At 30.2% G+C, this 15671-nt stretch overlaps 2 protein-coding genes and 1 long non-coding RNA gene across 7 annotated transcripts; 1 reads left to right on the top strand and 2 right to left on the bottom strand.

Moving 5' to 3' along the window:
- Positions 1-2809: 2809 nt before the first annotated feature.
- LOC105788854 (osmotin-like protein) lies at positions 2810-3833 on the bottom strand. The gene has a single exon (XM_012615921.2). It carries the CDS (start codon positions 3807-3809, stop codon positions 3057-3059), a length of 753 nt encoding a protein of 250 aa, XP_012471375.1. The 5' UTR covers positions 3810-3833; the 3' UTR covers positions 2810-3056.
- Positions 3834-12463: 8630 nt separating this feature from the next.
- Positions 12464-15200, bottom strand: LOC128039246 (uncharacterized). Of its 5 annotated transcripts, XR_008193741.1 has the most exons (4): positions 14355-15021; positions 13967-14106; positions 13514-13562; positions 12464-12934 (listed from the first exon to the last, which is right to left on the bottom strand). It is a non-coding gene; the product is annotated as an uncharacterized LOC128039246 (long non-coding RNA). The 5 variants fall into 5 exon arrangements; XR_008193740.1 differs by lacking the exon at positions 13514-13562 and having other exon boundaries at positions 14355-15020; XR_008193739.1 differs by lacking the exons at positions 12464-12934; positions 13514-13562 and adding an exon at positions 13587-13751 and having other exon boundaries at positions 14355-15020.
- On the top strand, positions 12636-13346 carry LOC105788850 (CLAVATA3/ESR (CLE)-related protein 46). The gene is made up of 3 exons (XM_012615917.2): positions 12636-12765; positions 12897-12976; positions 13070-13346. Exons 1-3 carry the CDS (start codon positions 12636-12638, stop codon positions 13145-13147), a joined length of 288 nt encoding a protein of 95 aa, XP_012471371.1. The 3' UTR covers positions 13148-13346.
- Positions 15201-15671: the final 471 nt, after the last annotated feature.

Raw genomic sequence — 15671 nt, 5'->3', positions numbered from 1 at the left:
CTTTATAGATAGAGTGAATTCGGCGATAGTGGACTTAAATATTGTGCAAAGTTGAGCTAGGATTAGGTACGGTTCGATTTGTTTCTACATTCGTTTTACCACGAATTGGGAGTTGCCACGCAAGAGAGAGAGTTGGTATAATAGTAAATATTGGAAATTTGATTTTTTTTGGTAAACTCAACAAATCTTCGCTCAACTATGTTGGGTTGATGTATTGGTATTTGACTTCGTTCCCATAGTTGAATTGATAACAGAATTTTTTTTCTAATCCGTATGATAATACATTTAATTTTTAATATTTATATATTCTATCAATTTTATCGATAATATATTAAAAATTATAGCTAAATTTAATGAGAATAGAATTTAAAATTTAAATGACTTTGACAAAAAAAAATTTCTTGTAAATAAAATAGGAATGAACACTACGAATGACTTGACAATGAATTTCAGGTCGGAGCGACTAATTCGATCTATTTTTCACATTCATAAGAGTTCGTCTATGTTTCTACTTTACGAATATGATATTTTTTTGACATTTCTAATAATATCAAGTGCTATTCCTACTTTAACATTTCTAATTTCTAGCGTTTTAACTCCGATTGAAAAAGATTCAGAAAAATCTTCTAATTATGAATCGGATATAAAAGCAATAAGCGATGCTTGGTTATAATTTCGAATCCGGTCATTTCATTTTAACAACATTACTTCTCCCAACACTAATCGAAATGTTGATTTCTAGGAATTATGTATTTCTACATTTGTTTGAAGAATTTGGTAGAGTAACAAAGTTAAACTAAAATCAAACATCAAGTCTTATTCAAGGAGAACAACGATAGCCAAAATGTTAAGAGAAAAACGATAATTAAATCTGTGTTCAGAAGATAAGTGTATCAATAAATACAGTAGGGTTGAAAATATTTTTATAGTTGTGAAAATATTGTGTGGGATGGTGGAATGAGTGGCGAATGGATTAACATGTAATTTTTTATTTTTTATTTTTTGCAAATGCCTCTATTTTAAAATTCAAAATTTTGGTTAGAAGTTTGAGGATCAAATTAATAGAATTTACAACTATTGAGAATTAAATGTGTTATTTCAATAGTTTGAAAAAAAGCTTTTCATTATCAATTTAACAAAAGTAAATAAAAGAGGAATCGATTCAAATATTAGTGCCTAAATTAAAAATTATAAAATTGAGTAATCAAAATAGAAGCGTCGACATAAGTGACCATTTGTATGGTTTAACTTAAAAAAAAAAAAAGTTATATGTATACTTATCATCCTAAATTTACAGAATAAAGAGGGAACATGCCTAGACTTTGAAAATGCGTTTCATCTTTACTTTTGAACGAGAATCAACCATATATACACCCTCTTCCTCTTTTTGTATATGATAGCAGTATGTGGTATATGGGAATCATCTATTTAGGGGGCGATTGCATTTGAAAAAATAAATAAAAATTTAATTATTATACTTTTCAAACGTACAAATCAATTCCACCCTTAAATTTTATTTGTTAAATGGTAACGTGGAATGATAATTTAAATGGTTAATGATTAATTTAGTTCATAAATAATAGTTAAAATATTAATTTTGATTTAAAAAATTCTTAACAATAGTTTTAAAAAATAAAAAACCTAAAAATAATATATATTATTATGAGTAAATATTTCTATTTTTAATAAGATTATTGATTTGATGAGAACTATCTAATGTAATGAGACACTATCTTACTTGTTGAAAACACACTTCAGTGCAATTCTAAAAGCACCATTTCAATAAAATCATGGTTTTATTATTATTGAAATACAATCAAACCAAAAAACAACACATTTACAATAAATAAAATCCTTATGTACCTTTTAGTTGGAAGCATGGACGATGAAAATGAAATTGAATATTAACAAAAGCATGAGAAATTTGAAAGTGAGTAATCTAAACTTGTAGTTGATTTTTTTTGGTTGCTTCTATCAAGTTTTTATTTATTTATGACTTCAATCAAGCATGGGCAATATTTTTATTTTTGTAGGTTTTGTAAAATAAGGAAGAAAGTCTTGTAAAAGACAATAATTTTGGGTTTCGACTCAAAGTTTAATAAAATTTTTAAAGATTTTTTTGTAAAATTTTTATACTTTTTACATATATATTTAGATTTTTAGAATATTTTTATTTATAAAAATATTTTAACATAATTATTATTTTTAATAATTTATAATTATTTTAAGATTTTAAAAATAGAATTATTGTTAAGAATTTTAAAAAATTAAAATAATATTTTAACTATAGTTCATGGACTAAATTAGTAATTAGCCATTCAAATTAATGTTTTACATAATCATTTAACAAATAAAATTAACAGAAGGGGCTAATTTGACATTTTAAAAAGTATGAAGACTAATTTATCAATTTTTTAGTGGAATAGTGAAAATACAATCTACCCGCTTCCTAATACTTTTACACGCGAATTCACGTCATTTAACTTTGTTTTCATTGCTTTTTCAAAAGTGGTTTTGCTAAAGTTAAACGTTAGGAAGAAAAATTTGGAATCAAATGCGATTTTAATTATTTTATAATGTGATGTATTCTATGTAATATTTATATTGAGTATACATATTTTTTTATTGAAATTTATTTTAAATATATGTCATTATATATTTAAATTTATAATGAAATTTAAAAAATACTTAAAATATTTAAACTTAAATTTTATATATGAAAATATCACACTAGAGTTACAATAAAATATTTTTATATTTTTACTAAAATTTAAACATTATTTACTTTTTTCCTTTATAATATCATATATTCATGCTAATCTTTTGAGCCTGTATTACTTATAAAAGACACAAATACAATGAACCGAAATTAGAAAAGAAGAAACCCAACAAAGCTACATGTATTTCATCTCAAACCTAAGCATACCTTGACTATTACAGTTCAACACCAGTGATTCTTCAAACCAACGTACAAACATACAACACCCGACATTTATATGTGTGTATAACTAGAAATTAACGTAAGTTTGGTTCCTTCATCTTTGTTTGCTTTGTAGTTAATGGCAGAATATAACCTTAAGTTCACGTGGCGAAGAACAGTCGTGCATGAGCGAAGGGCTGTCATGGGCATACGTAAACGTCGCGGGGCAAGCCTGCTTGAAAAACTGGGAATAACCCGAAGGCTTACACGTTTGAGGACTATTGTAATGGTTCCTGCAACAAAGCTCGTCCGTACCAAAGGCTTCGCACCCACTCTTACAACCCACCACCGGACCCTGTCCCGGCTCCGACCTCAGCTTCAACACCTCCGGACACGTCTCCAGCAGATTGACCCTGCACCCGACCACGGGACAAACGCCTTTGCCCTCGTGCGGTGTCAACGTCATGGGGACGTTGAAACCGTCCACGAGGCTGACCTCGTAGGAAGACACGTCCTTTTCGCCTCCGTGGTGGAAGCTGAACTGCGCCAGCGTCACTGGGGAGTCGCCGCCGAGCCCGTTGCACTCTATGCGGTGGCCGCAGTCTCCCGTGGCACAAGAGAAAAGGCCGTTGTCGTAGGTACAGCCTGTTCGAGCCCAGATGCGGCCGGACCAGTGGGCAGTGGGTGCGGGGAAGGAGCGGTGGGTCAGTGTTGGAAGGGCAAAGCCGCCGCGTTCGAGGACCGGGTAGCCGGCGTTGGGTTGGATAGCTGGGTAAATGGTGAAAGGACAGTTGTTAACGATTGTTAAAGTAAGAGCAGGTGGCTGAGCATTAGCAAAGCTGCATAAAAGGAAAAGAGTAGCACAAAAGAACAAAGGAGAAGAAGCCATTGTCTGAGCTCATGAACAAGACATGGAATTTTGAGGTTATTATATACAAGTAAAAAATCAAAAGGACTAAAATACCCTTTCTCTCTTTTTAAAATATTTTATATTAAAAATTAATTGAATTATTAATTTATAGAAAACATAAAAAAAATGCAAATTTGTTATTCAATTAGAAGAAGTATAAACTTCAGAAGTTTTCTTTTAATAATTTATTTTTTATTATATTTAATTTTGTTTAAGAAAATATGAAATGCTTTAAAGAAATTAAAATAATATTTCCCCACCATAGCTTTAAAGCCCACTCATGTGACCCAAGTTTAACGTGAAGAAGAAGTGAGTGTATAAATTGGGCGTTTTAACTTATTTAATAAAGATCGCATTGCATGCAGGTGGCGGCTGAGGATTAAGACCTGCAAAAATATGGGCAGACGCCAGAGAATAAAGCTGATTTCAGACTTTCATGATGCTTAAGGGCTAAGTTAGGCTAAACATTGCTTTTTCATCCTCTTTTCCCCTTTTTTTTCCGACTACTTAAGAATCTTTAACTTCAATCTAATCAGATCTCATCAGCCGGATTTTAACTTTGGCTTTATCCATACTATATTAAGGTAAGATGAGTTGTTATCATTAATTAATTAATTAATTAATTAATGGGATATTAGCTAAAATACTATTGTGGTTTAAACTTAAAATTAGAAAATTAATATTAAGGCGGATGTTTTTGTTTTTATTTTTAAATCATTTATATAAAATAGAAAATTACCCACATGATGAAATTTAAACTTTAAATACAATCGTTTTAACACCTTTATTTTGTTTTTTAGCTTCAATTCCTTTTTATATTATATTTTTATAAATATATTTATTACATAATTTTATTTTTCATTAGCAATAATATAATTATGTTTCTTTTAGGAATATAATTACAAATATTACATTTGAATACTTTTCTCTTTTTTTTTTTAAAAACACAACATAAAATGGTTGCATCAACCACTCATATTAAGTTAAACTAGAGTCATTATAATTATCAGACAACAATTATTATATTGAAACCAGTGGAGCTTCAAATAATTGAAGCAATGAGTTTCCTATTGCAGCATATTTAACCATGTAATCCATAACACCATTCTTTTCCCTTAGAATATGATGTACTCTTACTTTTCAATTCCTATGTAACAACTAATATAATAATCTTAATTCGCCAAACTACTATATAATTATATTTTAAAAAATACAACATAATTGCATTTATCAGAAGAAAACATATTAACATGATTCCATGCGTGTTAATGATATAATGGAAGATAAAAACATAATGCTTCCAACATCAAACAAATAAATGTGAAAAAGGAATAAAATAAAATAAAGGAGAAGATTATTCGTAGCTCATTATTAGCTAATTTTATATGTTATGTGCTTGCTATTTTGAGAGGTAAGTTGGTTTTTCATAAGACAAGTAAAATAATAATTCGAAGAGAAATCAATTTTAAAAGTCTATACTGAAGACCTAATTCGATTAAAACGTCTATAACTTCAATGGAAAATTTCAACGAAAAATCATATATTTTTTAATTTAAGCTCTAATACCACATGTAAAAAATTTTAGATTTAAAAATTATACAAATAATGTAACACCCCAAACCCGGCCTAAATATTATGGCCGAATCTAGCGATGTCACATTGTAACACCCCTTACCCGTATTCGATGCCGGAATAGGGTACGAGGCATTACCAAAATACATACATTTATAAACATATTAAACTGAGTTATAAAATTTCATACAGATTAAAACTTTCAAACTATTATCTTCGAATCGCTAATTAGGGCTTACAAGGCCCAATATATATATACTCATTCGATCCAAGCCTTATAGCTATCACCATTTGTTCATTTCATAGCCATATATGAACTTATAATCCTTCACTTTCTCGTCATATGAATTTATCAATTATTACTTGCTTCTCGCGAGTACCTGAATTGATCCGTATCATTTCATATTCTCGTATCGTCATATTTTTCCTATTAAACCATTGTAATATATTAAATATTCAATATCTTGTAAAGATTCGCTAATCTATCCCATATATTTTCATACTGATTAATTCACAATTCACAAGTCTTATCATTTCAAAGCTTATAAGACACATGTACATATCTATACTAACTCGTATGAGTCTCATACTCATTCATATGCTCAATAAATCCTTTAAATCATTTCAACATCGAAGAATCCACATTATGTCAGAAACAATACTAATAACAATCATAAATCTTTTCATATTAATTTCATATATCACTTACTAAACTTCAAATATCATTTCATAAATATGTAATTCACTAACACATCTTGCCATATACAATATAATATCCAATTAGTGAAATCACTTAATTGAATTCAACTTCAACAATCACAATAAATCTATCACTTGAGTGTTAGTCCATGTAACACTAACCAACTTTGTCAAATTAGTGAACGTCTTATGGAATTGAGTACTTTATTTTCTCGATGCCATAGTCCAACTATGGTCTTACACGTAATCACATAACATATACCGATGCCATAGCCCAGCTATGGTCTTACACGGAATTACATATCACTTATTGCCATGGTCCATCCATGGTATTTTCCGTCAATTCGTCTTTATCACTGAACGAAAGTACTCAACCCTGCGTTCTACTCAATTTGAACTTTCTTTCCAATTTATCTATCTTTCTCAACAATCATAATTCAACCATGAATATATATATATATATATATATATATATATATATATATATATATAGAATAATACATTATGTCATGCATAATACTAACAAATAATTGTTTGGTTTCATCCATATGAATTTACAATTCAATTCATAATAACTAATTGAAATGAAACATTATGTTATTTCGATTCAACGTTTATCAAATATAATCGGCATATGACCAATTTATATACAAATCATTCATATATTTTATTTTTCCTCTTCCTCCTCTCCATTCCACATCCTTAATTTACATAACACTCTTATAAATAATATTTTCTATAATTTTACTATTCACTCACATGTATATTCAAAGCTGTCTATCCGAGTCAGAGTCACTAAATTATTTTTATCCAGAGCTACAGAGCTCCAAATTAAGATCCGTTAATTTTCCCTGAAACTAGATTCACATATCTTCTTACCATAAAATTTTCAAAATTTTTGGCTTAGCCAATAAGTACAGTTTATTCTTTAAAGTTCCCCTATTTCACTGCTCGATAGTTCTGACCTCTCTTCACTAAAAATTAATTATCTCACTGTATAGAATTAGGATGGTACTTAAGTTTATTTCACTTGAAAATAGACTCATTCAGGGTTCTAAAAATATAAAGTTTATCCTGTAATTATTTTTGTACAATTTTTAACAATTTTCTAAATTCAGAACAGGGGATTCCAAACTCATTCTGACCCTGTCTCACTAAACTTAAAATATCTCAAAATATATGTCTTTTGCTTGCTCTGTTTCTTTTATGTAAAAATTGACTCATTAAGATTTCATTTCATATCTTATTCACTCTCTAATTCGATTTCCACCATTTTTGGTGATTTTTCAAAGTCACACAACTGTGTCTGTCCAAAACTATTTTGTTGCTAATTCTACTATTTCATAATTTCACTTTTTCACTTTCGATCACTATTCAATTCAATTCCACACATATATTTGTCATTCAATTACACTTAATCATTACATGATCTCATGTATTTTCACTTAGTCAATTTCCTGTTGAACACTCGGAATAGACACGGATACGTAGAGAATTAGCACATAAGTGCCACACTGATATGTAGCCGGAGCTACCACTGATACGTAGCCATAGCTACCACTGAAATGTAGCCGAAGCTACCACTGATATGTAGCAGTAGCTACCACTGAAATATAGCCGAAGTTGCCACTGATCAATAACACTGGAAATGTCCACGGGCCTGCTCACACAAGCTATCAAGTGTCTGCAACACATGCTAGATCACCCAGCACCCGGGACTCACTGTAACACTGGTCTCTAGTGACATGTCACTTGTATCCACTTCTATTCCTAAGTTCAACCGGGAATTTACACTTAACACTTTATTTTAAACACTTTATCACTTGAATAATTCATGAAAAATTTTCCTTCCACATTCAATATTAATTCACATATCAAATATAATTCACAATTTATAAAAATGTATTGTTATTATTTACACATAACTTACTTTGGTGCAACAATATAAAAATTTAACAATTTAGTCTTTAATCTTTTCTTTTCTCCGATCAAGGTCGATTCCACTTCTTTCTTGATCTATAATAACACATTTAACTTATTTAATACTCACATTTATCAAAACATTCCTTGACTCAAACTTTGACAAAATTACAATTTTGCCCCTAAACTTTTGCATATTTACACTTTTGCCCCAAAGCTTGTAAATTAAACTTCATCCCTTATTATTATGTATTATGACATGCTGATCATTTTTCCCTTCTATGGCAACGTCGAATTCCCACCCTAACACTTACTTATGACATTAGGTATTTTTACCGATTATGTCGTTTTACTCGTTTTCACTTAAAACCACTTAGCAAAAGTTGTTAGACATAATTTCAAGCTTCATATTATACCATATAACATCAAAATAAACACATTTCACCTATGGTAATTTTTCCAAATATAAACCCTAGGTTAAATTATTGCTAGAATAAGCTAAATCAAGTTACCGGGACTCTAAAAACGTAAAGAACATTAAAAACGGGGTTTAGAATCACTTACTATGGAGCTTGGAAGCTTGAAAACCCTAACTATGGCTCCCCTCCTTGTGAAATTCGGCCAAGGCTTAAAGATGGACAAATTTTTGGCTATTTTGGTCTTTTTAATTCTTTTAATTACTAAATAATCAAAATGCCCCCAACTTAAAAATATCCTATTTCACTTATCTCATGCCCATTTTTGTCCAACAAGTTAACCAATGGTCTAATTTCCATTTAAGGACCTCTAATTTAAAATTTCATAACAATTGGACACTTTTAACATGTAGAACTCAACTTTTGTACTTTTTACAATTTAGTCCTTTTTATTAAATTGAGTGCCCAAACGTCGGAATTTATTTTTTTCATCCTCTAATTCGATCTCCACAATTTATGGTGATTTTTCAAACTTAACCTACTGCTGCTGTCAAAAACTGTTTTAGTGCAAGATGTTGATGACTAAGTTTATAACTTACTTATTCCCTTTCTCTATAATATTTCTCATCACTTTCACTTATTTCCCTTCACTAATATATCAAGAACATAAGACCTTATATAATAAAATTCTACTATAACATCATTTCTATGCTTTTTCAATAATATCAAACTTAAAAATATATTGAAATCTTGATGTTCTTACCTTGTCCTATTAGTTTCAACCTTTAACTTGATTTTCTTTCTCCTCCAACTTCTCTTTCTTGAATCTAACTTGATATTATAGCGCCCCATAGTCTCCTTGTTATCTTTCTCTCTTTATGGATATGGAAATTCTTTTGATTTCTAGGTGAAAATGGTGAATTTTTGGTGGAAGAACCAATTTGTAAAGAAAGCAAAATTTTCTTTCTTTCTCTCTTCTTCTCACTTTGGTGCATGGGAAAAAATGATTGGATTAAAGCTTATTGAGTCTAGTTTCTCATAGAAGAAACGGTGTAAGTAATGAAATTGTAAATCATGAGATATAATAAATTTTATGAGACAATGTCAGAATGAATTCAGGTTCCCCTGTTATGACTTTGTAAAATCATCAAAAATTTTAGAAAAATAATTAGGAGCTTAAATTTATATGTTTAAATCCTTAATGAGTCTATTTTCAATAGAAACAAACGTAACATCATCCAAATCCCGTATGAGGAGATAATTAATTTTTAGTGAAGAAGGGTCGAACCTGTCAGACGGCAGAACAGGGATGACTTTAAAGAATAAACTACACTTATTGGCTAAACCATAAATTCTAAAATTTTATGGTAAGAAGATATATGAGTTTAGTTTCATAAAAATTTAGCAGATCTTAATTCGGAGTTCCGTAGCTCAATATATAAATAATTTAGTGACTATGCCTCAATTGGACTGCTTTGAATGAACATATAAATAAATAGTGAAATTATAGATAATGTTACATATAAGCATGTTATATATATTAAGGATGTGGGGAAGAGAGGAGGAGGAAAATATATGATTATTCAACTAGCATGAGTTTTCATTAAAAATGATTAATTTGCATGTTTTAGGTTTAGGGACTAAATTGAATAAAAGTAAAATTTTAAGGGTAAATTTGTAAAATGTCAATAAGTGACCAAATTGCATGAAATGAATTTTTTATTATTTAAATTAATAAATTGAATGAAATATTAATTTAGATCAAGATTGGGTGGAAATTGAGGAAAATAGAAAATTACCAAAATGTCCCTAAATTTTAGTATTTCGCAATTTAACTTTGGTAAGTTCATATGAACTATATTCTATATAATTTAAATTAAAATGAATGTTATTTAGTGATGAATATTATATAAATATGTGTTTTATTATTGGAATTGAATTATTATTGGTAATATGTATAATTATTAGATGCATTGAAATGATTACCGGAAGCTCGATTGGGTTGGAAGCTTATCGGAGATATATCACACTATCAATTGGTTCTATCGGTAATTTTGGATGATTTGATTCTGGTTATAATGGCACGTATAAGTTAAATTGGCCAACGTTAACTTATTAATGTTTTGATTTTGATTGGTTATAAATATGAATGCTTGATGAAATGAAAAGTTTGTAAATTAATTTGTAAACTCCGGTAATGCTCTATAACCCTATTCTGGCGATGGATACGGGTTAGGGGTGTTACAAATAAAATCCTTAAAATTGCATAATAAATTATTTTAAGATCTTTAGAATAATATGATTTCACAATTACAAGAAATACTTGATGTAAAATTGGAGTTGACCATTAAGCTTGATGAGGAACACAAGCACACGATAAATTGATTTCACCTTTTTTACTTTTACCCTTAATTACATAAACCCTAAGTAATGACAACTATAATTTTTATGTGTATTTGTGTGCACGTGTGTGTGTGTGGAACTCTATAGGTAGATGGAAGATCAATTTATAATGATCAACTTTCAATCTAGTATGTCCATCAAATAACCGAATGAATGAATAAGAATAAACTTCTATTAAAAGTAAAACTCCTATCCCTTTTAAATTGAGCCACATAATTTTAGACTTAATTGGGTCTACAATAACGGGATAAAAATTTTACAATTATAACTTGCAATAGTAAAGCAAGGAGTCCTTGAATTTTTTTTTAAAAAAAAGAAGAAAGAAAGAGTAATTAAGCCATTGTTTTTTTATTATGCGTTCAATTGGATATTTAAATTATCAAAATATATAAAAAAAGAAAAAGATTCGTTAAAGTTAACAAGTTCCTTTTTGGGGTTAACAAAAAGAGGTGAAAATAATAAAATTTTATTGAAATCGATAAAAATTATAGAAAAATTAAAAAAACTATTAGAAATTATAAAATTATTAAAATTAAAATTTTAGAATATATTAGAAAATTATAAAAATATATAGAAAATTATAAAAATAAAAATAATATAAAAATATAAACACTTATAAAAATATTAAAAATTCTAAAAAATATAGAATGAAATCTAATTTTTTTATAAAATTATATAGTTTTTTTAAATAACAAAATACAACTTATAAAAAAGATATAAAATTATTAAAAATATAAAAAAACTTATAAAAAAAGTATAAAAATTAAAATTTAACCAACGACCGCAGTTGCTCTATCATCAAGCTGGTCAGCTTATTGTACTTAAATCACAACCACATTTTAGCTTCACCTTCAGTTGCTCTATCATCCAGCTGGTCAAGTTGTTGGGATGCCATGGCACCAATAAGAAGTTAAAAAAAGACATAAAATCGTGAATGTTAGAGTAGAAGTTGGAAACAAGCATTATGAGATCTAGGTTAAAGCTTATCAAGTTTGCCTCATCGTTGAAGAATACTATAAAAAATCATCACGGTGGAAGAGAATTATGGGCCGTTTAGACGTCGTCACTGTTTTTGACAATTGAGATGATTAAATTATAATTTTTATGTCTTATAAATTTTATTTTTTAAGATTTTTAGAGATTTTCTTCTCTATTTTTCTGTATTTTTTAATGTTGTTAGTTTTTCAAAAAATTGTATTTTTATTTTAAGGGGATTTTTATGATTTTTTTATAAAATTTTATTTTATAACTTTTCTATGATTTTTATAATTTTTAATTTTTATGATTTTAATAGTTTTCTATAATTTTTATTTTTCTATTTTTTATAAATTTATAAATTTTATAATTTTCTAAATTTTTATATTTCCATAATTTTTAATTTTTTTGTAATTTTACATTTTTTGGTTTTTATAATTTTATTTTTATTATTGATATTAATAATTTTTTATGTTCACCACATGTCACAACCATAATATGACATGTGGCAGATGTAACCCCCAAAAAGAAAAAACGGGTCCCGACACCCGCGCCGACAGCAAGCTTTTAAGCACTCAACAAAAATTAATACCATCTAACTATTTATATCATGGATGCAATGATAGATGAGAAATGATAACTTAGAGGAAAGTCAAATCCACAATAACCATAAACACAGATTTTGTCAAACTCGTTCATAATGCCATATGATTCTCCAGCACCTTTAACAAACATTCTTAAATCTATTTTCAAGTTTGGTTATGATTACAAAAAAATGCATCAATAAAATGCTCCTTCATTCTTGTAAGATAATCAAAGCATGCAGCATATGTCACTACCTATACATAAGATGAGAGACCATGTTCTGATCTACCTTCTACTAGCATGGCTCCTGCTTATACATTATCAACTCCAGGGATCCGATATCAGTGTTCGAGCTATTGACTCAGGCAATCTTCACCCCCTATCCCCCCCTCCCCCTTCTTCGTTTTAGCATTCAATGCATCGCATACAACTACATGAAAAAGGCTTTACTTGTAGCTTCTAACTTCTAATGCATTTGTGTTTTTTTTTTCCATAGTGCCAGCAGTTCACTTCAAGTTCAGCACACCTAGAAGCCTAATGCCAAGGTCACGTGTTAGAAATGCATTACCTACCTGGGTAACCTCTATGTAATCTCTTTCTATCGTAGCTAGTATAACAAAATCCATTCACTAAACAACTACTTGCTACTGTAAAATCATGAAAAAACAGGTTGAAATGAAGAAGATTCATAAATCCCCATCCAGCCCCAACCCAGTCAAAAATCGCCGGTCACCATCTAAGCACTAAGGTGATACAAAACAGAGTGGAAGTCAGATGTCTCTATGTAGGTTTTTGTGCTTGTACAAAAATGAATTTTACTTTGAAGGTTCATGTGAGAAAGCAAGTATTGATGTATTCGTATATGCTTCTATTATGTATTAAACGTTCTACACGAGTTTGTTCTGGTTCTCTCACCTAGTAAAGGGTAGTTTTGTTTGTGATGGTATGTTCGGTTTTCTTCAGTCAGAAGGTAATCCTATCTCGATTCAATATTCTACAATATAATGCTTCTAGTCATTGCAGCTACCCCAAATGCAAGTTAGACTATCCAATGTTTGCAGAAATAAACACTCATCTTTCACACATGAAAGGAAATGCGGGATTGTTTCGAACCTTGACTGTGACTGTAAGTAAATATGTCAACAAGTGGCTCCACAGGTGACTGAAACAATTTTAAACAAAGAACTGCTGACAAATCTTCATGAGTGAGGAAATCAATTATTAGAAGAAAAATCATGCTACAGAGGTTCAGATCAGATAAGAGGAAGCGATGAAGGTGTAACTATTAGCACTGCAAGACCAGATCCCTATCACAAAACCTTCCAGGAATGAGGCTTGACATGCTTAACAGCTAGCTCAACATGCCACAAGATAAAAATGTCAGGTTAGTAGTTACTCAGTTTAATCAAATTTTCTCAACCAAGCAATTACCATTCGAAAAATATGGGCCTTTTGGAGCAAGGATGTGGAGTATTTCATGATTTTGCAATATATCTTGAATGGGCCAGCATAAAAAATGCCACTATATTAAAAATAATACAATTCCTTTAAATATACAAGACTCACCATAAACTAAAATAATTCAGTGTAAAATCTTCTTATACAGCATGCTTCCGCTTAGATCTCTTGCTTCGTCTTGGCTGAGAAATATTAGGAACTTGTTTGCTTGCACTTAAAGAATATGCTTCTTCGAGAGACTCATCACCCTGTTGCAATCTTGAAATTAGTCATTGCTTTTGAAAATTAACAGGGTAAAATTAATAATTTGCTTTAATTCACCAGCTGTAGTTCTACGGCCCATTTTGACCCGGGGCCCAACAAACCCAAACCTACCCAATACCCAAATAACCCAATAACCAACCTAAAACCCAAATACAACCCAACAAAATTAAACCCAACACCCTAGCCCAGTTATCAAAACCCATTTTCAGGAAAAAGAAAAAAAACAGAAAACCTTAGCCACCTAGGTCTTCTGCCGCCGTCGCATCATCTGACTAGTGCCGTTCGCCTTGTCCCATCCGCCCATACCCTCTGCCTTTGTAGCCTGCCACCAAGCACCTGCAAATAAGAAAAGAAGGGACAACTAGCAGAGGAGAGCAGTGAAAAATTACAAAAATGCATTGTAATTAGGATATAAATGCAAAAAACCTTACCTTTGTATTTTTTCCTTACAAGGAACCAGCGAATGAAAAGAAAAAAAAACAAAAAGGTTGACTCTAGTATTCTTTTTCTTCTGTTCGTGCGCATCTTTCTCTGTTTTCTTATTTTATTTTCTTTGTTATTGTTTTACTCTATTAACACAAAAACAAAACGAAAAAGAAAAAGAGAAGGGACACTTACCGGTCTCGAAAGCCCGTCGCCAGAGACCACCTTCGGCGATGGAATCGGACTGAAAAGGGGTAGAAAAAACCCCTCCTTTTTCGACTTTTCGGGACTGAAAGGGTAGATCTTTAGAGGGGGTTGTGAACGGGGTTAAAAACCCCCTTTTCTTGTCAAGACAACCTCTCGCGGCGGAGCCCCGGCGTTGGTGGCCGGCGGTGGTGTCTGACGAAAAGGGGGGAAGAGAACTGTGAGTTGTCTGGTTTTTTTTAAAATGGAATGAAAACATTTTTTTCTCTTTATTTTTGCTATTAATGCAGGCCACCATACGGCGCCGTTTTGGGCTTAAGTTTTATGTCCAAAACGACGCCGTTTCGCCTAATAACCGAAAACCCGACCCGATGGCCCTCAGGATCCGCGTGTCTCTGCGGTGAAGGGGATATTTGCGCTGAGGATCTTTCCGCATTTCGCCCATTTTTTGATTTAGTCCCTTTTGTTAGGTTTATTTTATTTTAATTTGGCCCCGAAATTTTATCTTGATTTCATTTAAGTCCCTCGAAGTACTGCGTTTTGGTGGATTGGGATATTTTTCACCTCGGTCCCTCTCCTTTCACGCGCGTCACGGATTAATCCTTTACTTCATTTCATTTTTGATTTTTTCCTGTGATTTTGTTTTGTTTTCGATTTAGTCCCTTTTTTTATTATTTAACTATTTAGTTTTATTATTATTATTATTATTGTTATTATTATTATTAATATTATTATTATCTATGTCTTGTTAATTTCAAATTTTATTTTATATATAAATATATAGATGCACATACATAAATATTTCATTTTTATAATTCGTATTGTTATCGTTGTTTTATTTGATATTTATTTATTCATTTATTGAAGTGTTCATTATTTTTATGAAATGTTTTAGATTTTTTATTCATTTATTATTTTATGT

Source organism: Gossypium raimondii, chromosome 2 (assembly GCF_025698545.1).
Source record: "Gossypium raimondii isolate GPD5lz chromosome 2, ASM2569854v1, whole genome shotgun sequence".
Taxonomy (NCBI): domain Eukaryota; kingdom Viridiplantae; phylum Streptophyta; class Magnoliopsida; order Malvales; family Malvaceae; genus Gossypium; species Gossypium raimondii.
Note: the sequence above shows the minus strand (reverse complement) of the source record. Positions and strands in the feature narration are given on the sequence as shown.

Bases quoted from the DNA above. Each gene is read 5' to 3' on its own strand.
- LOC105788854 (XM_012615921.2), bottom strand. From the start codon at position 3,809: ATGGCTTCTTCTCCTTTGTTCTTTTGTGCTACTCTTTTCCTTTTATGC.
- LOC105788850 (XM_012615917.2), top strand. From the start codon at position 12,636: ATGCAGCATATGTCACTACCTATACATAAGATGAGAGACCATGTTCTG. The intron at 12,766-12,896 runs GCAATCTTCACC...TTTTTTCCATAG, and splicing joins TGTTCGAGCTATTGACTCAG to TGCCAGCAGTTCACTTCAAG. The intron at 12,977-13,069 runs GTAACCTCTATG...ATGAAAAAACAG, and splicing joins GAAATGCATTACCTACCTGG to GTTGAAATGAAGAAGATTCA.